A 23,509-nucleotide genomic window follows, 5' to 3' on the forward strand; every position below is an offset into this window, starting at 1 on the left:
CAACAAACCTTTTCTGGCCTGGTCTGGAGTTTAGCAGAAATTAAATACACAAATTACATGAGCATCAATTTATTTCTGCATTCACACTTCCAAGCAGTTACATTAACATTCCAGAGGTCAAAAAGCCCAGCTGTTTTATTTCTGAGCACTTATAAGGAATCAAGCCAAAAAGCTTATTCCCTTAAAATAAACCACAATTCTCAAACTGAAGACTTTACTGCAGGTCACTTCATTCCATTCAAGACCCAGGTCAGCAGATGGCCCACACTGCTTTACAAATCAAAGTATTTGTCCCATCCTGACATCTTCTGGTTTTGTATTGCCCAGGCCCTGAAGCAGCAAAGCATCCCCAAAACTTCACACTGCCACCACCATGCTTGACCATAGGTATGATGTTCTTTTTGAGGAATTCTGTGTTTGTTTTACGCCAGATGGAACAGGAACCCTGTCTTCCAAACAGTTCCACTTTTGACTCCTTAGTCTACAGAACATTCTCCCAAAGTGTTTGAGGATCATCAAGGTGTGTTTTGACAAAATTCAGACGAGCCTTAATGTTCTTCTGGGTTAGCAGTGGCTTTCCCCTCACCACTGTTCCACGGATGCCATTTTTGCCCAGTGTCTTTCTGATAGTGGAGTCATGAACAGTGACCTTTATTGATGCAAGAGAGGCCTGTAGATCCTTTGATGTTGTCCTTGGCTCTTTTGTGACTTCCTGGATGAGTAGTTGCTGTGCTCTTGGAGGAATTTTGGAAGGTCGGCCACTTCTGGGAAGGTTCACTACTGTGCCGAGTTTTTCCATTTGTAGATAAAGACTCTCACTGTGGATCTTTGGGGTACCAGAGCCTTTGAAATAGCCAGACTGATGTATTTCAATCACCTTCTTCCTCATCATTTCTGGAATTTCTTTCATTTTTTGGCATAGTGCGTTACTGGTTAAGACATTTTAACCAAATGTTGGATTTGACAGAACTGGGTTTGCAGTAATCAGGCCTGGTTGTGTCTAGTCCAGATGAACCTCATTATGAATGCAGTTCCATAGATTTGGGGAATTAGTAACTACAGGAGCAAATATATTTTCACACAGGCCCAGTTGGTATTGGAAAACCTTTTTTCTTCAATAAACAACATTATCATTTAAAAACTGTATTTTGTGTTTACTTTGTTTAATCTTACACAAAAACAGAAATCAGGATGGGGCAAATACTTCTTTACACCACTGTGTGTATATAAAAGTAAATAAATGTTTTGGGGTTTTTTTCCACATACATATACATTATATGCATACATATCAAACATTTTATATAAGGATGTACATAGATTAATAAACTCTAATTATTCCTGATAGATTCTGGTCATTTTAGTAGTTACATTAGTATGGAAAGTGACATGAAGACAAAAGAAAGATCCAGGGAGAAAAGACCAGCATTTCCCAAGCAGAAGACTGGAACAGTAGGGCTGTTCTGCTCATTTTGATGACAGTAAGTTCACAGAGATAATGTTAGTGCGGATCAGATTTGACTGTGTGTCTCATCTCCTCTGCCTTTTTTACAGCTTCCTCCAGAGCCTGAGGTGACACCAAATCCAAACGCCGCAGTGCCTCCAGCAGCTGGGCTCGCGAGTTGCTGATGAATGAGTGAGATAGGAACCAAGGAAGACCACCACCGTTCCTCAAGGTATAGAGGGGTACTCTAGTTAGACCCAACACCTAGATGGACAGATGGTTTTTTAGGTTCTTTAGGGGCAAAGAAAATAAAACAAAACAGCTTTAAGTGAAAGCAGGCAAAATTACCTCTAACCCATGATCCACTGCATTCAAAACTGCAGCTCTCTCAATCTCTAGCAGCTCAGCCTCTTTAATCTTCTTGCTATAGAAGTGCAAGATGAGGCGGGGAGGAGACTGAGCAAGGTGAGAGGACACATAGTCGTCCATGGTCACTGGCACTGATGCCCCCAACTCCTCCTGTAGCTCTCTGCTCAGCCCCGCCTCCAGACTCTCCTCAGAAGGTGTAACTAACCTGCAGTGACCGTTTCAGAAACATTCATATACTTTCATTATCAATCAATCATGTTTATTAAACACATTTTTTTTTTTAAAAAAAAACAACCAAGAGTTGACCAAAGTACTGTACAAAAACAAGAAAACATAACATAATACAGGCCTCATGCAAACCCCTCCCCCCCAAACCCCCCCCCCCAGATGTAACAGAAATAAAACACACACACAAGGACTCATGGCAAGTTAAATCAAAGCCCGTGAAAATAAATGAGTTTTGAGCATGGATTTAAAAACTGAAAGAGATGACGCCGTTCTAATGGATACCGACATGTTGTTCCAGAGCTTAGGGCCGGCTACAGCAAAGGCTTTATCGCCTTTATGCTTTAATCTGGACCTGGGGACAGAAAGCAATCCAAAATCCCCAGATCTAAGTGATCTGGATGGACTGTGTGTGTGCATTATTTCATCTTTATGAAAATTCTTTCATTGTTTAAACAGTTCACTCTGCATTCACACTAGTAGATAATGTTGCCCCCTGTTTGTCTGTTGTAGGCATGTCACAAATGCTACCATGCTACTTTGGTGGTGTAAACCTTTTTATCTGATAAAACCATATTGGTAGCAAAATGTTTAGGCTACTGTTTGCTATATATATAATTCTCTTATGTGTTTACTAGGTAATAGCACAGCACCATGGTGCAACTGGTATCATTGCTGCCTCTCAGGTCCAGGGTCTCCGGTTTGATCCTCTACTCAGGTTACTGTCTGTGTGGAGTTTTGCATGTTTTATCAGTGCATGGGTTTCCTCTGGGTTCTCCAATCCCAACAACATGCAGGTAAATGAACTGGTTATGCCAGGGGTGTCCGATCTTATCTGCAAAGGGCAAGTGTGGGTACAGGACTTCATTATAATCAAGCAGGATCCACACCTGATTCCACCTGTTTAATTGGTCGATCTTGGCTTTCAGTAGTCTCGGGTGTGGCTTCTGCTTGGTTGGAATGAAAACTTGCACTCACACCAGCCTTTCCTGGATAAGACTGGACACCCCTGGGTTATGCCAAGTTGCTGCTAGGTGTGTGTGTGTGTGTGTGTGTGTGTGTGTGTGTGTGTGTGTATGTGCATGGTGCCATGAATTGTCCTGGCATCCTATCCAAGTTGTGTTCCTGCCTCACGCCCAGTGTTCCTGGGATAGGCTTCGGATGGTTGCTGGTTACTGAAGATGAATGAATGAACACTAGGTAATATTAAACATTAACTACCTAATCACGTGCATTCAGAACACGAGCTAGTTATTTGTATGACGTTCAAGGCATATTTTTACTCCTTGTATTGACTACTTCTATTTAGGACTGGCTATAGTCCTAAATTATTTATTGGAAACAGAGCCAACATGGCATTTATAACTTTCTCGTTCATTTTTCTGTGATGCAAGCTGAGCTCTGATGACAGTGCTGACAGTCCATAGGAAGTAAAATCAAGCTGGGGGGAAAAAAAATAAATATGAGAGTGTATAGCTGAGGAATATTGGATATCTTATGCCAAAGGAGTGGCCCAAGTAATTTACAGAAGGGAATTATTTGGATTTGTTGCATTAACACTTCATTTGCATCAAACTCGAGAACATTTTCAATCAGCTGTCACTCGTCACTTTATTGCTTGCTGCTGTTGCAGCTCCAAATTGCCTACTTACATAAGAATTAATGCTTGTCTGTTACTGGTTAGTGTGAAAGCACTAGAATTAAAATTGAATAGTTTATTCAATTAAATTAACCGAATTGATTACATTGTATTTTTCACTTAAGCACTTACCCTCCTGGGAAACCAAGTAAGCCATCAAAACGCATCTGCATCTGAAAAAAAAAAAAAAAAAAAAAAAAAAAAAAAGAAAAAAAAAAGAAAAAAAAAAAAAAAAGAGAGAGTTGGATCTTTGTTTCATTTTCATGTGTGTGGTGTTTTTGACCCAATTTGGGACACATTAAAGGAAGTGGTTTGGTAAAGGCAGTGCAAAATCTTGTTTACTGGAATAAGCATTACTAAAGATTTGAACTGTGTCAATTTCACACAAATGGAAGGATTGATTAAAAGTATAGCCAAATATATAGCTGAAGTATAATCGTGATAGTCGCTAACAGTGAGGTAATCCTTGATACCAAACCTTTTGATGCTTTTTGTGTCAAAAACCAACATACAATTTTGAAACACTGTCCGAAAGCTTCATTCGCTCTAAATCACAAACCCATGACCAACGCCTGACGCTTTGTTTCGCAACCTCAACTATTTTTTTTTAAACTGCCAGAAAAGATTTACAAGCCCTGGCAGTCATTTTGAGGGTTGTGTAATGAAGTGGTCTAAGTAGTTTAATGATGCAGAAGTAATGATTTAAGAGACAGTGAGCTGTTTAGCAATACAGACATACTGATAATGCATCACATTTTAGTTTTGAATTCATCATAAAATATAAAACTGCTAAAATGTCTGTTTCAATTTGGGTTAACTATATATGCAGTTTACAGATATTCTTTCTTTTTATACATTTGAAATGATACCAATTTCTATACAAAATACTTGACATATTATGGGATTACACTCTTGTAGGTAACCAACTGCTTTCAGCAATCGATTAATAACAACACTCTTGTCAAAGGTGAGACAATTTGGTGGAAGGAAGCTGAGAAGCATTTACAAGCAGCCAAGGTAGTCCTATTCCCATTCATTCCTCACTTTGCAAATACTGTACTATTTCTACCTACACTCTAAAATATAATAACGCTTGTTGTCTTTCTTTATTCTTGGTGTGCATCAACAATCAAATACTAATAAATTAGCAATTAAATCAAATTTATAGTGCATATACACCAGACAAAAATATAAATAATGAACTGAGCATGGACTACAGGAAACAGAGAAGGATGCATGCTCCCCTAACCAGAAACGGAACCATAAACGAAGCTGCAATACAGAGGGTCAGCAGCTGTAAATTCCTTGGTGTCCTCATCACTGAGGATCTCACATGATCAGTGCATAGCGAATCTGTTATAAGGAATGTACAACAATAACCTAGAGACTCTATCTGAGAGCATGTTTACTAGCAGCATTAACGGCTGGTTTGGGAACTGCACTGCTCTTGACCATTTAAAAAAAATGTGCAGAGAGTAGTACAAACTGCCCAGCACTTCACTGAGGGCAACTTCCCTCCGTGCAGGACATTTACACCAGACCATGACTGAGGAGTGTCTGGAGGAGGATCAAAAAGCCCAGCCCACTGAACCAGCCATTTCATGCTACTGCCTGGAGGCAGATGGTACTGCAGTATTCCCACAGGCCAAATGACTGCTGAATAACAGTCATTGCACTAGACAGACACTAACTGCACACTGCACATTATCTTCATGTAGCATAGTCTACAGACTCCATTCTACACTTTTCTAGTAACCTGTTTACATATACTATTAAGCGTATATTAAATTACAGTTATCTGAATATACTACTACCAGGGGTGTAATCTAGCCTGAGCACTGGGGGCTGTATTCCCGAAGATATTTTCTTTAGCCCCGAATAATTCTCCAAAATAATTCTGGACCGGTTTGTCATTACGTAACTGAACGTCAGTAAAAGTAATTTTTTATCTTCAGTGAATAAAGTGCTGTATTTTCAGTATATGGAAAGACCAATCAGACAGGTTTTACAGGAAAATATGTGGAAATACTCATGTCTTGGCTGATGGGTCTCAATTCTGCCAAACACTAGCTCACACAGTCAGTTAGTGTGAGGGGAAAAATAGATATATGCAGATTTGTTTTTTTTACCAGTAAAGGGGTTGAAACTGAAACCATAACATCCTTTCATACTGAGCAGGAAAAGAAGGTGTGTAAATGTTTATATGAGTTCCAGTTTACGTGAACATGATATGAGCAGAGCATATGGACAGCTAACATACTTTGTATGGCACTGTAGCAGCTAAACCCTTACAGTGAAGTGTAGTTGTGCCTCCTTTTGGCTAGCGACAACAAACTAGCCTAGTCTCATGTTAGATAAACAAAACGTTTTATATTTTGTCGGTCTGGTAACAGTGATAACACCCGAGGCAAGTTTTATTATAAAGCCAATTTTTGTCTGATCATGTCATACACTGACAGCTAAGTTACCACAGCTTCCATAATACAAAACTTTAGGCTACTAGCTGAGCTGAGAAGGGTGAGCTGAAAATTAACCATTATTTTTCTCATGTTTTACTACCTGTACCAATGAGGTGGGAATTGTGGTTCATATCAAGTAGGTCCATCGGCAATGATTTTACAACCAGATTATGAACGTTTACTCGTAATCACTTGGTTTGAAACTGCCATTGCATTATGGGTTTTGAGGATTTTCCATCATGTAGGCCTAGTCATAATGGTAGTAGGTATCTGACATGATGCCATTTTGAGACATTTCAATGGCTGGATTATTCATGTGCAGATTATATGGTAAATCAAATCCAAACCCTTCCTTCTCCAGTTTTCACATTTTTTAAGCAATTAGCCCTCACATGCATGGAAGTACATTTTTAAAAGGTTTTTGATGGAGAAGAATCTGGGCTCAGCCCTGGATGATTAACAGTCCTGCTTACGCCCCTGATCACTACTCACTCTTAGACACACCAGAATTCTTATATCATATGAATACAGTTCAATATACACTTCTACTATTTATTTACTTTGTATTTTGCACATAGCATATATTTTTGTATTTTATTCTTCCCTTCCCTCTATTTTATTCTTATCTTATCTGACCGCAACATATTCTTCCTACACATTTATTAAGGGTATTTGGGAGATGCTCTTATCCAAATCGACTGACAGATGTGCTCTGAATTCTCCATCAATAAATACATCCTGATACTGGTTCACAAACTAAGAGTACAATCAGTCTAAAAAATTCTGTTGGGGAGGTAACAGTAAGAAAAACACACAAACAGATCAAATCTGCCTCTGTGAAATCACACACAGAAATCACAACCTAACTACGTCAAAGTTATGATATCTATTATTTCAGCCTTTTATAGTTATTAGACTGTTTGATCAGACACTTGAATTGAATGGGTATAATCCAAACCTCAATAACTCTAAAACAAATAATAATGTCACTTGGAACTAATGTGCTCTGGATGTGGAAAAAATCAGGCATAAAATGTTTTATGGCTCCAAATTATTATTATTTAAATGTTGAATTTAAATTTGCATAATGTATGTCGGTCTAAATATTAATATGAAGAAGGATAAAACAGTATGCTTGAAATAATAATAATAATAAATAAAATCTTTGTATTTTATTGTACTTTGGACAAATAAAATGTCCAATTTTTTTAACATTCAAGTTGAAGACAAATTTTTTTCAACCTGTATATTTCTGATGAATGATGCAAGGAGGTTAAAACAACAACAACAACAACAACAATTTACCAAAAACAGCACTAATTAAAAAAAAAAAAAAATCTAAGATGATCAGTAGAGTCTGGCACAAAAACAAGCAGACTCAGTAAAGACTGATAGCGACAACTAATCTGTAGCTTTCTAGATGTTTATAGCATATTAAATACAGAGTAATGCTGTCAAGTGATTTGAAGTTGATTGCTCCCTGGGATAGGCTCCAGGTTCCCCCGCTATCCTGAAAAGTAGTAAGCGGCTGAAGATGGATGGATGACATTCATATGAAAAAAAGAGCCTTATATTGACTGTCCATAAGTGTGGACACTATGCACGAAAGGGTTACATTTAAATTACTTATTTGTATATCTGGATTGTGTTTATAAAACTGTACCGAGGAGGTCTGTGGAATGTATTTTACAGTTAAAGAGCTTCCTAGCTGTAAAATGTTTGTGGCCCCATGCACTAGGACATACAGAATATAAAAGACTGCACTTCGTCCTTTTCACCGCTAGGCGGTAGTAACGTGCACTAAAGTTAGTTCGCTTCCTTTTCGCCACCCTCACCGCCATTTCACTGTATTTCAAAATAGCAGGCTACACTATATTTCCGTGTGCTTTTCTGTGTTGTGAATAAAATAATTCAAAATTCATTTTGAAAAGTCTGCTTCTTTCTGCGGTTCTCTTTGAATTTCCTAACATATTGCACGTAATAGTAAGAAATAATAATTAAAAAAAAAAAAAAACACCCTTACCAGCACGATATGTTTAACTGGGATTTTGCCGAAGAGTTTAGCTTGGCTGTCTGCATACAGCAGGATGTGACAGGCGTGTTTGTGGTCCAGTCGCGACAGCGCATCTTCTCTGCTCATGTCTCTAGCAGCCATTTCACACTGTAATTACGCAACTACTTTAGCAAATCAGGGAAATAACTTTATAACGTGACTTTTATATAACTGACGACCAATAACAGTGTGAAGACAACTAAAGTGGACTAATAGCATTATATTTCAAAATATGAGTCCTCTAAGATATTTGACGTCAAGTGATATATTAAAGAGTGCAGTCAGTGATATGAATAATATTCCTTCCTTCCTTCCTTCCTTCCTTCCTTCATTCATTCATTCATTCTTGTTCATTAAGCGCTTTACTGTTTTGACACGGGGCGCAAGGTGGGAATGCGCTCTGGGTGGGACACAAGTCCATCACAGGCCATCATTCACACATTCATATGCTCATTCACAGCTAGAGGAAATTTAGAGGAGACAATCCACCTGACAGCATGTTTTTGGGATGTGGGAGAAAACCAGAGAACCAGGAGGAAACCCACATGGACACATGGCGAACATGTAAAACTCGGCTCGAATGCTCAGGAGTCTAAGATGTGAGATAGCAATGCTACACTAGCAATATCCCACCAAGGAAAATATGTAAGGCGATATCAGTTATTCATAATGTAAAATCATATTTTCATATGCTACCATAGAATTTTCTACTACCATAGAATTTGAATTTAATCATTTAGTATCCAAGTCCTTGTTGTCTCAACATGCCTTACAAGATTCAGTTGTGTGTGTGTGTGTGTGTGTGTGTGTGTGTGTGTGTGTGTGTGTGTGCAAATCAACAATAAAAATCAAAGTGCAAAATAAGGCTACATACAAAATAAAACCCAATATGTCACAATAAGAGTGGTGGACAATCTATACATCATCATACAATTCATGCAACATACTGTGGTGAGTTGTTAAATAATATCTGATAGACTTGCTTATGTGTTTTCTGGCACTGTACAATATCCTGGGATCACTGGGCACGAGGTCAGAATACACAATGGATGGGACACCAGTTTATCACAGGACAAAATGCACACACAGTCACACACTCATTCACACCTAAGGGCAATTCAGAGGAGCTTTACTGTTTTCTGGGAGAAAACTAGAGAACCTGGAGGAAACCCACACAGACACAGGGACAACATGCACAGACAATCCACACACACAGTAACCCGGAGCTCAGGATTGAACTAGTTATCCTGCTGCATCACTATAACACCCACTGTATGATACAGTGTTATCTAAAAAATTAGTTACTATTTGATTGGCATATTTTGTTTTCTTAATATGGTAGGTAATTCTTTTATTCACATGTGTTTTGTATAATGGTGTTACTTAGCCAGTGTGTTGAGGCCAGTGTATGAGTATTTACATCAAGCCTAAAGTGGAGGCTAAAAACTTCTCCATTAGCCTTGCAGCATCAGTATAAAACTAAATCAGCAAACTTGAGAATAACAAATATGCTATGTGACCACTTACAGTTAGGAGTTGGGAAATATCATGCAAATTCCAATTTTTTTTTTAAAAGGAAAAAAAAAGTAATGTATGGTTTATTACTGCTCATGTTTGTCACGTTTATTTTCATCTATTTATTCATGCTTAATTTTGTTCTGTTTGGCTCTTGCAGACTTATTTTGTTGCAACTTTTTATTTCTGTCATGGATTTTGCAAAGCAACCTTGAGTTTAAGAAAGGCAATATATAAACAGATCAGCCATAAAATTAAAACCACTGAGATGATGTGAATTGATTATCCCTTTATGGTAAGGGCCAAATTGTGATGGCTAGATGACTGGGTCAGAGCATCTCCAAAAGGACAGGTCTTGTGAGGTGTTCCTGGTACTCAGTGGTTATTAAGTTGTTTAATACTGACTTACACTACATTGGCAAAAGTTTGTGGAAACCTGCTCCATCACAGCGATATGTGAGCTTTCCTCCAATCTGCTGCCACAATCTAGTGGAAAACCTTGCCAGGGTGAACAAAATATTTATCTCATTCTCTCTCATATATACAGATTTCCTCTTTAAGGAGGAAAAAAACGTGTTTATGTGTTACCAGTGAATTTTGTGGGTCTGTTCATGCATGAATACAAGATCATCTTAAAGAAATGTAGGTAACTGGAATTGCATTACAGTATTTTTAGTACAGGGAAATGTGGATGTGATGTGAAATGTTTCCATGCTCATTTGTAGTATCTTACATAGTGATGCAGTGGATAAATAATTAAGTTGGGAATTTTTTCTTCTTTTATTCTTTTAAGCCTTGTCACTTCATAGTAACAACTAGACAAGCTACCATAACAGATAATACTGTATTTTGGAGAAACCTGTTGCACCAGTTAATGATCATTACTTCTATTTCTCTTTCTATCTATACATCTTTGTTTTACTGTAGTATTAATACATTTTTGATTGCCTACTTGCGGTTTGACAAAATAATCTTCACGTTGTAGCCGCAAATACTTGCCTGCAGTTTTCTTTATTCTCAAAACAAGCTGCTAAGTGTCAGGCCATGCAGAGCGCTGTTGAGCGGTATGCAGCCCTGCCTGGAGTGTGTGTTGTCCATCTAAGGGGTGTAGAAATTCAGCAGAGAGACAGCGAGGCAGGAAACAGATGGCTGCTCAAGTGTCTGGCCTCATGCCCCCAAGCACTTGTCAGAATTCTTGAGCAGCGTTACAACGGGATTGGAGGCTTGCAGCATCACTGTGCTATGGGCCCAGAAGAGGAAGGAGCACGTTTCACAGCCACACCCTGCTCTCAGTGAAAAATCATTTGTCTTCATGGCTCCCGTGCCAGCTGGACATAGCTACACAGGAAAGCCATATACTATGGATCAGGAAGATATTAACCTCTGAGCCTTACACTCTGAGGCATGGCCAGCATGAGTGGGTTTTACTATGAGGACTATGATTTCACTTAGTAGATTTATGTGTCAGCATCATGAAAATATAAAGGTTTTTTTAGTGATTTATTTTAAATGATATTGTAGAGTGCACATTTTTTAGGGGAAATTAACACTTTTTAGCAAAAAGTTTTGCACAATTTATCATACTTAATATATATATATATATATATATATATATATATATATATATATATGTGTGTGTGTGTGTGTGTGTGTGTGTGTGTGTGTGTGTGGCCATAGGAATATCTGACAGTTTTAACAAAAAATGGTGCTTTAAAATAAATAAATAAATAAAGGAGCCAAATGATTTCCTTTTGTTTACTGAGGCTAAGATTAGGGTCAGGTTTAGGTGTAGCATTAATTAGTTACAGTAATAATTATGTAAATAGAAGGGCCTCATAAGAATAGTAAGACAAACATGTGCGTGCGTGCATGTGTGTGTGTGTGTTTGTGTGTGTGTGTGGCAGCAGTTGTTACAAGGGACAGGTGTGGACCTTGTCTCTCGAGGTTTTCTGAGTGAACCGGTCAGAGGCCTCCCCTCAATGCCAGCATTCTCTGCTTCTTTGAAGCTTTGCCTTCTCTCAGAGTGGCTCTCTATGAACAGACCCACATGCTGACCTCTCCTCACATGTCCTCCCCACCATGATCAAAGTTCCTGCAGTGTCACACCATGTTTGTGTAGGAGCATTACATTTGTACAATGTTGTGTGCACATTTATGTATAAAATGGTAGACTGGATTTTTCTGTGACGGAATTTTAGGTGTATGTGCTAGTGTAGGCTTCAGCAAATGAGTATGTGTGGTTTATATTTATCTGCATGAAAAACAGAGAAAAAGACAAAACGTTTATCATGACGAGTTCATCATTGGGAATGTCATTATCCAAAGAAGAAAGGAGGAAGGAAGATGTAACGGTTCCTCTTCCAAATGGAATAAGTACAAAACACAACTTAGGGGTTTTAAACAGAATGGAAACCTGTTTAACTATAAGGCCAAAAACCAGTTCTTTGATAACATATCAAAATGACATATCACAATGCTGTTGAATTCTCTATAACAGCAATAGTTCCTGCTACAAGGTAAATTACGTGTATATTAATGCACTTGTTCAATATGTTATAATTTCTATAGTAACCACTTGCACAGGCATTTCTATGGGCAACATAGATTTAATAAACAGATTTAATAAATGAGTGTAACTGATTTCTCTGAGGATTCATTTAGCAGTTAGGAAGGAGTCTTCAGCGTCAGTGCTTTATAACAGACATGTTGTCCTTATAAAATTGTAAAATTGTAATAAATAAAATTGTTAGCGCTGGCAAATTGTAATGGTATAAGAGGAATACAACCCTTCAGGACATGGTGTTACAGGAAAATAAGCCACATTGGGGTACTGTGATGTGTTACCAACCCAAAGTTGATTATTCTTCTCTAACAGCATACCACATAGTGTTTTATTTCTTACTTAAACCTCTTATAAATTGTGACATTTTATCATTTCATTGAAAAGCCATTACAATGGTAGAGAATTATGTTATTGATAATCAGAAAATTAAATAAATAGGGAGCAGTAATACAGTCCATTCTATTTAACTTACTCAGTGATGTAACAGTATATTACAGCAGTTGAATAGTGAGTATTTTCTCATTAGTCTCATTCTCATAGTCTCATTTTGCTCAGTAGTACATACTTACAGGTATACGGTTAAGACCATACACCTAGGATTATAGACATTTCACAACTCCACACAAAAGTTTACATACACTTTGTCAGTATTTGATAGCATTGCCTTTTAATTACTTAAATTGAATCAAACACTTGGGGTAGCCACAAGCTTCTCACCAGAGGTGGGTAGAGTAGCCAAAACATTTACTCAGGTACGAGTAAAACTACTTATAAATAATTACTCAAGTAACAGTAAAGTAATCATATTAATAATTACATGAGTAAGAGTAATAAAGTATCCAATGAGAAGACTACTCAAGTAGCAAGTTACCAGTTACTTCGGATCTGATTCAAATGAAGGGAAAATCCTGAATCTCAGACTACATGGAAAACTGTAAATCACACCTCTCCTTGAATGTCTGTCTGTTCTGTTATGTTATCTATGATATAAAACCTGGGTTCAAGATGAAGCAGCATATCCCAATCCTGTGATTCAATTCAATTCAACTCAATTTTATTTGTATAGCGCTTTTTACAATAGACATTGTCTCAAAGCAGCTTTACAGAAATATCAACATGGTATACAGATATTAAAGGTGCGAATTTATCCCAACTGAGCAAGCCACTGAGTGGCGACGGTGGCAAGGAAAAACTCCCTAAGATGTTTTAAGAGGAAGAAACCTTGAGAGGAACCCGACTCAGAAGGGAACCCATCCTCATCTGGGTAACAACAGATAGTGTGAAAAAGTTCATTATGGATTTATATGAAGTCTGTATGGCCTTAGGAGCAGCCGTAGTCCCAGCAGTCTGGAATTAGAGAAGATTTGAGCTCCATCCAGAGGCAGAAAGGATCTGGATCTCTAGTATCTCCATAAATTCATGTGGGGCTCGGCGAAAGGAGAGAGGGAGAAAAAAGATAATTATGACTGCGAAGTAGTAGAACAGAATCTAGTCAGGGTAGGCTTGAGTAAACAAATACGTTTTAAGCCTAGACTTAAACACTGAGACTGTGTCTGAGTCCCGAACACTAATAGGAAGACTGTTCCATAACTGTGGGGCTCTATAAGAGAAAGCTCTTCCCCCTGCTGTAGCCTTCACTATTCGAGGTACCGTCAAATAGCCTGCATCTTTTGATCTAAGTAGGCGTGGCGGATTATATAAAACCAAAAGGTCGCTTAGATATTGTGGCGCAAGACCATTTAGTGCTTTATAGGTTAATAAAAGTATTTTATAGTTAATGCGAGATTTTACTGGGAGCCAATGCAGTATTGATAATATCGGTGTGATATGGTCGTACCTTCTAGTTCTAGTTAGGACTCTAGCAGCTGCATTCTGGACTAACTGGAGCTTATTTATATTCCTACTGGAACATCCAGACAGTAAGGCATTACAGTAATCTAATCTAGAGGTGACGAATGCATGAACTAGTATTTCCGCATCATGTAGTGACAATATGTTTCTTATTTTAGAAATATTTCTGAGATGAAAGAAGGCTATCCTAGTAATATTATCTACATGAGCATCAAATGATAGGCTGGAGTCAATAATCACTCCAAGGTCTTTAACTGCTGCACATGATGAAACAGAAAGACCATCCAGAGTAACCATGTGATCAGAAAGATTACTTCTAGCTACACGTGGGCCTAATAAAAGTATTTCTGTTTTATCAGAATTAAGTAGAAGAAAGTTAGTTAACATCCAATGTCTAATGTCCTTTACACAATCCTCAGCTTTACTAAGCTTCTGTCTGTCCTCTGGCTTTGCTGAAACATACAACTGTGTATCATCAGCATAACAGTGGAAGCTAATTCCATGTTTACGAATAATTTGACCTAGGGGTAGCATATATAAAGTAAAGAGCAGTGGGCCTAAAACAGAACCCTGTGGAACTCCAAAAGTAACCTCAGTACGCATGGAGAATTCACCATTTACATCTACGAACTGATAACGATCGGTCAGATAAGACCTGAGCCAGGAGAGGACTGTTCCCTTAATACCAACAACATTTTCTAATCTATCAAGGAGAATAGTGTGATCTATAGTATCAAAAGCTGCACTAAGGTCGAGTAACACAAGCAGAGAGACACAACCCTGATCGTAGGTCAGTAGAAGGTCATTTACTACTTTAACTAACGCTGTCTCTGTGCTATGATGAGGTCTAAACCCTGACTGATACATTTCATGAATGTTATTCCTATCTAAGTACGAGCATAACTGCTTTGCTACAACCTTTTCTAAAATCTTAGAGATGAAGGGGAGATTTGATATTGGTCTATAGCTGGACAATTGAGACGGGTCAAGATCAGGTTTTTTAATCAAGGGTTTAATAACTGCTAATTTAAGTGATTTAGGTACATAGCCAGTGCTTAGGGAAGAATTGATTATATTTAGAAGTGGTTCAATTACTCCTGGACAAATCTGTTTAAACAAACATGTAGGTACGGAATCTAGTATGCAAGTTGATGAATTGGCTGAAGAGATTAATGTAGCTAGTTCGGTCTCTCTAAGCGAAGCAAAATACTCTAAACACAAATGAATACTCTAAATGCACAATAACACAGAACCTGCCATTTTCAACACAAAATCTCTCTCTCTCTCTCTCTCTCTCTCTCACACACACACACACACACACATAAAAAAACACAAATATTTTCCTAACAGTTGACTGTCTTTATTTTCACATGTTAATAACACAAACTCGTCAGCATCTGCATTTAAACAAGACAACAGAAAACAAAAGAACAGACCATGGAACAGGAGATAAAGTATGTAGAGAGAGAGAGTGAGTGTGTGTGTGTGTGTGTGTGTGTGTGGGAGTGTGTGTGTGTGTGTGTGGGTGTGCGTGTGTATGTCCTGCTTCCGTCGACACGCTCACTTCTTCCCCCGCTTCATCCATTATCTTCCAGGACTGAGCCACTAAAAAAGTGGCCGGTTGTTGCGGACGCATTCAGACCACTGCAGCATATCATGAGACTTGCAACCTCATTATATGTGACATATACTAATTATTAAAACTACATACAGTGGTGCTTGAAGAGTTGTGAAAAACCCTTTAGGATTTTCTATATATCTGCATAATATGACCTAAAACATCATCAGAATCCTAAAAGTAGACAAAGAGAACCCAATTAAACAAATGGAACAAAACTATTATACTTGGTCATTTGTTTATTGAGGAAAATTATCCAATACCACGTATCTGTGAGTGGCAAAAGTATGTGAACCTTCAGGATTAGCAGTTAATTTGAAGGTGAAATTAGAGTCAGGTGTTTTCAATCAATGGGATGTCAATCAGGTGTGAGTGGGCACCCTGTTTTATTTAAAGAACAGGAATCTATCAAAACACATGTTTGTGGAAGTGTATCATGGCACGAACAAAGGCTGGAAAAGGTTACAAAACTATCTCTAAAGAGGTTGGACTCCACCAATCTACAGTCAGACAGACTGTGTACAAATGGAGGAAATTCAAGACCATTGTTACCCTCCCCTGGAGTGGTCAACCAACAAAGCCACTGCTCTCCAAAAAGAACATTGTTGCCCTTGCTAACAATCATGTGGACAAGCCAGAAGGCTAATGGAAAAATGTTTTGTGGAGAGATGAGATGAAAATAGTATTTAAAAAATTAAGTATTATGTCTGGAAAAATGAAAACACTACATTCCATCATAAGAACCTTATCCCATCTTTGAAACATGCTGGTGGTAGTATTATGATTTGGGACTGTTTTTCTGCATCTGGGACTGGACGGCTTGCCATCATTGATGGAACAATGAATTCTGAATTATACCAGCAAATTCTAAAGGAAAATGTCAGGATATCCATACGTGATCTGAATCTCAAGAGAAAGTGGGTCATGCAGCAAGATAACGACCCTAAGCACACAAGTCGTTCCACCAGAGTTAAAAAAGAATAAAGCTAATGTTTTGGAATGGCCAAGTCAAAGTCCTGAGCTTAATCCAAGAGAAATGTTGTGGAAGGACCTGAAGCAAGCAGTTCAAGTGAGGAAACACACCAAAATCCCAGAGTTGAAGCTGTTATGAACTGAGGAATGGGCTAAAATTCCTCCAAGCTGATGTGCAGGACTGATCAATGCTTACCAGAAATGTTTAGTTGCAGTTATTGCTGCATAATGGTGTGACACCAGATACTGAAAGCAAAGATTTACATACTTTTGCCACTCACAAATATGTAACATTGTATAATTTTCCTCAATAAATAAATGATCACTTGTAATATATTTTTTTTAATCTCATTTGTTGAACTGGTTTCTCTTTATCTACTTGTAGGACTTGTGTGAAAATCTGATGATGTTTTATGTTATCTTTATGCAGATATCTAGAAAATTCTAAAGAGTTCACAAATTTTCAAGCACCACTGTAAATTCATTAATATTTAGAACTAACGGAGGAACGCCATCAAATGTAATGAAGTAAAAGTACATTTCTTTGATTAAAAATGAACTTGAGTGAGAGTATAAGTATGGTCAGTTAAACCTACTCTTAAAAGTAAAAATTTTTCAAAAAGTTACTCAAGTAAATGTAATGAATTAAGTATAGCATGTTACTATCTACCGCTGCATCTCACAATACTTTGCTGCCCATTCCTCCTGACAGAACTGGTCAGTCAGGTTTGTGGGTGTCCGTGCTCAGACATGGTTTGAGTTCAGTCCACAAATTTTCAGTGGGATTCAGGTCAGGATTTTGTAATGGTCATTCCATTGCTTTCACTTTGTTGTCTTGAAGCCATTTTGGAGGTAGGCTTAGGAACATTGTCCTGCTGAAAGACTCACTTGCAACCAAGTTTTAACTTTCTGACTGATGTCATGAGGTCATCATTATTTCTAGATAATCCTTCTATTTTCTATAGTGCACCAGTCCCTTTTCCAGTAAAACACGATGCTGCCACCCTCATGTTTCACCATCGAGATGGTACTCTTCAGACTAAAAGCTTCACGGTTTTTCCTCTATACATAGCATTGATCATTTTCGCCAAGCTGTTCAGTGGCAACTGCTCCAAAAGGCTAGGTCCTCATCCTGGTGATTGGCAGCAAACTTCATTCTGTTTTTTTTTTTTATGCCAGTCTTGGAGTAGGGGCTTCTTTTGTACATACTTGGTACCTGATGCCTTCCTTACCTGTTCTTTGTTGTTATCTTGTGGCTCACTTTAAACTTTTGGACCAAAGTTCATTCATCCTTATGAGTTAATTTGTGTCTCCTTCCTGAATGATGCCATGTCTATGTGGTCCCTTGTTATTATATTTGTATACAGTTGTTAATACAGATACTCATGGTATCTTCAGTTGTTTGGAAATTGCTCCTAAGAAGAAACTGGGCTTGTGGAGGGCCATATTTTGCTGAATTGCTTGGATTTTCCCATGCTATCAAGAGCATTTGCTCTAAATGTAGGCCCTGTAATATAGCCACAGGTGCACTCCCAGTTGACTCCTAATTATGAAAATTGGCAATGAAACTTTTAAAAGTCATTTCATCAATTTCTGGAATCTTCCAGACTGTTTCAAGAGACAGTCAACTTGGTGTATGTAAACTTTCCCACACTGTAATTCTGATATAGTGTCTCTAATCAATGGTTGTAAAACGACCTCTAATGTGAACAAAGTAGATGCCCTAACTGACTTGCCAGAAGAAATGTATAGTGCCATGAAAAGCATGGAGTTGTGAAAAACTGAGATAGAATATCTGTAGCTGTAGTGTTCCGGTTTCGCAATCGGTCAGCGCGTGGTACTTATACAGCAGTACAGGTGAAGCAATGCCGAGGTTGTGAGTTTGAGCCTCACCTGGAGCGTTGATTTTAAACACAGCCTCCAAACTTTCAGTGTGGCCAGATTATACTGCAATATTCATATAAAGAGCACAAACTCTCTTAATAATGATGGCTGTAGCATTCTGGGGGACTTATATGTTCTGGCTGTGGCTCAGGTGGTAGAGAGGGTTGTCCACTAATTGTAGGGATGGCGGTACGATTCCACATGACTCCACATGATGAAGTGTCCTTGGGAAAGACAGTGAACCCCAAGTTGCTCCCGATGGCAAGTTGGCAAGTGCCTTGCATGGCTATTCTGCTACCATTGGTGTGTGAGTGTGTATGGATAAATAAGACACAGTGTAAAGTGCTACATAAGTGCTGACCATTTAGGTGTATGTAAACTTTTGGCCTCAACTTTAAATTGCAACTAATTCTTTCTCAAAGAGAGACAAACAAGAATCAAATCCATCAAAACATTCTCTGCAAATTTTTGTTTTCTATAATTGCAATGATCAAAATATTAGTCACTGTCTCCTCTGTAAGATACTAGTAGATCATGCAGTTTATAGAAGCTAACACTACAGGTCAAACATGATGGCAGGTATGACCCTAGCAGTCAATGATTTGATCCCTTAATGGCACAGTACCCTCAAGCGAGGCACTTCTTACTTCAGCAGAACAAACCAATAAAGCTGTAGTTGCTTAACACAAGTCACTCTGAACAAAAGCATCATCTAAATACCTAACTGCAGCTATCTACATGGCTACATGGATGGATGACAGATAGATGGATGGATGGACAGATTCTATGCCCTAAAGTGGAAATTTGGTCACTACAGTAGCTAAAGAGCACGAGACATTAAATACACCTACTGGTCTAGAATCAAAGCCTTGTTAGTGCTGTCCATCTTATTTGGGCTTACTGTGTGGCAGCAGAGGGATTGTTCTGGCATGGACGTGCTATTCTGGATCCTGACTACTTGCTAAGTTTTATGAGCACTAGTGGCTATTGTCCTGGTTTAGGCGTCAGACTCGGAGAGGGAGGGTGGACATGTCGCTGTAAAACAATGACTAAAATAGACAAACAGCTGCAGGTGGTCCTATCTAGGTTACATGCTAGAGTGTGTGTGTGTTGTGTATGTGTGTGTGTGTGTAGTGGTAGAAGATGTTGGAGGACAGAAAGATCAGCTCTATCACAATGCAGTTGAGCCTGGACCTGGAGCCATGAGGTGGTGGTGATGACGCATGTCCATTCTGCGAGACACTCAAAAGACAAAAGACTGATTAGCTCACATTATTGCCAATACAGGGAGAGGGGTGCAGATTAGAGGTCCTAGATATAGCTAAAGTTAAACAGACTCAGTCTCTCTATCTCTTTCTCCCTCTCTTTCTCTCTCTCTCTCTCTCTCACACACACACATACACACACATACACGCACACAGTGTGCTGATTGATTGTGGTGCATGGGGTCAGGGTTTTAAAGTGAGATTAATGAGGGATATGACATGAAACTTTAATTTGGATAAACTAATAAAGGAAGGGAATCAAAAGCTACTGCCAGCTCCGGTGAACTCAAATGATGTGCAGGATCAAGGGAAGAACTGCAATAAAAAAAAATTCAATTTGATAACATGACAAGCAGAGAATCAATTATTGTGTGTATTTCTGTGTTGTTGCTGTTTTGTTTTGTTTTTGTTTTTTTTACATATAAAATAATATGTCATATAGGGCCCCACGCCAACACTTCAGTCTCTTAAGCCCAGTTGAAATAACTCTGTATGTGATAATCTTAAACAACTGCTGAGCTACACGCAGCACTCTAAACCCAGGTTCCAGGAAGTCTTCCTGAGATGAGATGGGTTATTGCACTTTTTTCAAGGTTTGCATAGCATCAAATCAGGGCTACTGCAAATATATTTCCTCTTGTTAAACATATTTGATGAATTCTGCTCAATTTAAATGAAAGTGCACATTAACAATAAGCACACCCTGTAACAAGGTCCAGTGTGCTACAGACCACAGCTGCTAATTATGTTTAATAAATAAGTCTTTAAAAAATTATTTTACATTGTTAATAATAATAATAATAATAATAATAATAATAATAATAAAACCAAACTCTGTCCTCACTCTAAGGTAGTTGTAACTGAAGCCAAGGACATGCAGATTTATTTAATCAATAACATTAATGTTGTTCAAGGCTAAAATAAATATTATTATAAATCAACTTATGGATTTAATTGATTGGATGAACTAAGCTAATGCCTTTATAAATAGAATAATGTGTTTTCATGAACATAACAAAACACTGGTAACTGATAATAACTGCACAGAAGTGGCGTCTGCCTCTTTAATCACAGAGCCATGCCAGACAGCAAGTCTATCTCTAAACATGTCTATCTCCACATGGAATGGCTGCCATCAGGAATGGGAGTATTCTCTTCTATTTTCGGCCTCCACAGTGGGCTCTGCTCTCTGCTAGAGGACTCTTATCTCAGCTCTGGCTTTCAAGGTCGAGAGCCTCTGAACCCCAACAACCAAAAAGGAGGTTCAGGTTTTATTAGTGAGTAAGTGTATACACCAGCCATTATATCCTAGCTTAATGGAGAATTACTGTGGCAATACAGTGGCATGCACTGAGAAATAAGTAATACACTATTCGTCCACGCTAGACTGTAATGTAAAATTCAATTCAAGTACTACCTCATATTCAAAAGCCTTTAAAATAACCTATTTAAATTAAATAGCAAGTGTGTTTAAATGTCATATGTAACTAGTAGCCTACAAGACATAATATATAGAGCAACTTATACATGTAATGTGTTATTAAATACAGATTAGTGACAAATGAAAAGAAAAACAAGTGTCTTGGTAATTTGATGGGTCCAGCATAAGCTACCAGAATATCATATAAATTAATAATAAATAGATGATTTATTCTTAATTACGTTTCTGAAACTCTTCTGGAGGGATGAACAGCGTTCTTCCAAACGATATTCTGTCTGTTGGTGTTTTGATGATCCTGGTGGAGAACCCTGTCTAACACATCAGTACAAAATCTCCCATGAGGTGATCAGTTGGGTTGAGATCTGCATGTGATTTACATCACTGACTGTACATACTCATCAAAGCATTCAGTGAGCCCTCATGACCTGGAGCACTGTTATCCTAGAAGAGCCCACTTCCATCAGGACAGAAATGGTTCATATTAAGATAAAGGTGATAAGAAAAACTGTGTATTGTAGTGATTTGTAGTGAGCTTCCCTATAATGGGACAAGTAGATCCAAAGCATGCCAGAAAAATGTCTCAACAGCATCATCGCCATTGTTTTTTTTGTTTGTTTGTTTTTTTTGTTCCTATAATTTGTCACCAGTCTGTATAGCTATGACCATATGCGCGATGCTATTTAGCTCCTTCTAATCAGCAAGTAATAAAACACACATTATGCATGGTAAAGCTGAATCTTTGAAAATACTGTTCTACTGATATCATTTGATATTAAACAGTATAATTTATATTAACAGTATAAATTAAAATAAGCATTCAGTGAAACAGTTTTTAGTTTTTAGATTATTTAAGATTAGGTTGTTTTACTCAATACATACCTAATGCATTTTCATAATAATAAAAATGAAATAATAATATGATTCACGTGTTATGCAGTTATTAATAGCATTGTTGTAAACTACAGCATAGTCTCATTACTCATAACAAATAATAAATAAAGGATGACTTTTACACAAAACAAATGCTCATGCAGACAACATTATTTGAGCTGTGTGTCATGAAGAAATGCAGTTTGTAAGGAAACTCAGTGATGAATGAATGGCAAAATTATTGCAATTGACCAAATGAGTTGCAGAAGAATTCAATGGCATGTCTGAATATTTAAAACACAGATTTAAAAAAAAGAAGAAAAAGAAAAGAATTATCAGTGTATAATCATGAACATAGTTTTAACATTTACTGTTTTGGTACTTTTAGTTTCTTGTGCAAAATATACAGTTAATCATTTCTCCTGTTAATATAATGCACAGTATGGAGCTGTGTGTTTAGCAGAAAGTATTCTGTATTTCTGTAATATTAAAAAAAATGTTTAAGTGAGGATAGAGGAAACATTTCCCTGTCTTGTCTTAACTACTGTCATGCTTCTTCTTTTTTTTCTCCTCATGTGTGCATGAAAGATGCAGGTCTGGATCCCTGATGTGGAGATGTCAGTGTAGAGAAGTATTTGCAGGCAAGATTGTTACTACAAAACCTTGCCTATTGATAAGACTGAACACAAATACAATGCAATAAAATATATTTAGCCTATTTATGCTTGTAAGTAAGTAAGTAAATGTTATTTATAAAACACATTTAACACAGCAAAGCTGACCAAAGTGAAGAAAAGTAAAATAGAAAACAGAAGAAAAGCAAGCAAAGACAGACATTTACAATAGTAAGAATTTGATTAAAACGCCTGGGAGAAGATATGGCCTATTACACCACGTTTTCAGATTATTTTATAGCCTATATAAATATAATAATAAGCAATCTTTATTACATTCAAACATTTCGATAGGCACATTTCCGATATATGCTTGAACAGTTCATATATCCGAAGGGACATTCTCGTACAAAAATCCAAATCTTGCTAATAAGGGAAGAAATATTGTTCCTGTCGAATTGCTAACGTTGTGCAAAGGGCGTCGTGCTAATTGATGGCTGCTTTCATGTTAGCGTGTGTGGTCAGGGTCTTGCTTTAACCTTGATTGCAATGTAGAGATCGGTGTAGAAATGTTCAGCACCGGCGAACATCAGTCGGCTTTTTTAAAAATAGTCAGCGTACAGTAGAGAGCTGAGCGCGGATAAAAATGCCGCTGGCCTTTTGTGCGCGCGCACAGCCAATGAGCGCGGAGCTGGCGGGTCGGCGCGCGCGCGCGTTTCTCCCCTTTCTG

At 37.9% G+C, this 23,509-nt stretch overlaps 1 protein-coding gene across 1 annotated transcript; it reads right to left on the bottom strand.

The window, feature by feature from the left end:
* zgc:103759 (U8 snoRNA-decapping enzyme) lies at positions 1-8,941 on the bottom strand. The gene is made up of 4 exons (XM_053644227.1): positions 8,157-8,941; positions 3,807-3,847; positions 1,790-2,015; positions 1-1,705 (listed from the first exon to the last, which is right to left on the bottom strand). The coding sequence occupies exons 1-4, from the start codon at positions 8,286-8,288 to the stop codon at positions 1,499-1,501; spliced, it is 606 nt and encodes a 201-aa protein (XP_053500202.1). The 5' UTR covers positions 8,289-8,941; the 3' UTR covers positions 1-1,498.
* Positions 8,942-23,509: the final 14,568 nt, after the last annotated feature.

This window comes from Ictalurus furcatus, chromosome 15 (assembly GCF_023375685.1).
Source record: "Ictalurus furcatus strain D&B chromosome 15, Billie_1.0, whole genome shotgun sequence".
Taxonomy (NCBI): Eukaryota; Metazoa; Chordata; class Actinopteri; order Siluriformes; family Ictaluridae; genus Ictalurus; species Ictalurus furcatus.

What these genes read in the sequence shown, in the direction of transcription:
- zgc:103759 (XM_053644227.1), bottom strand. Translation starts at nt 8,288, where the DNA reads ATGGCTGCTAGAGACATGAGCAGAGAAGATGCGCTGTCGCGACTGGAC. An exon ending in CAGTTAAACATATCGTGCTG is followed by an intron (nt 3,848 to 8,156) that starts GTAAGGGTGTTT and finishes TTTTTTTTTCAG; the next exon opens with ATGCAGATGCGTTTTGATGG. An exon ending in CAGTGGATCATGGGTTAGAG is followed by an intron (nt 1,706 to 1,789) that starts GTAATTTTGCCT and finishes CTGTCCATCTAG; the next exon opens with GTGTTGGGTCTAACTAGAGT.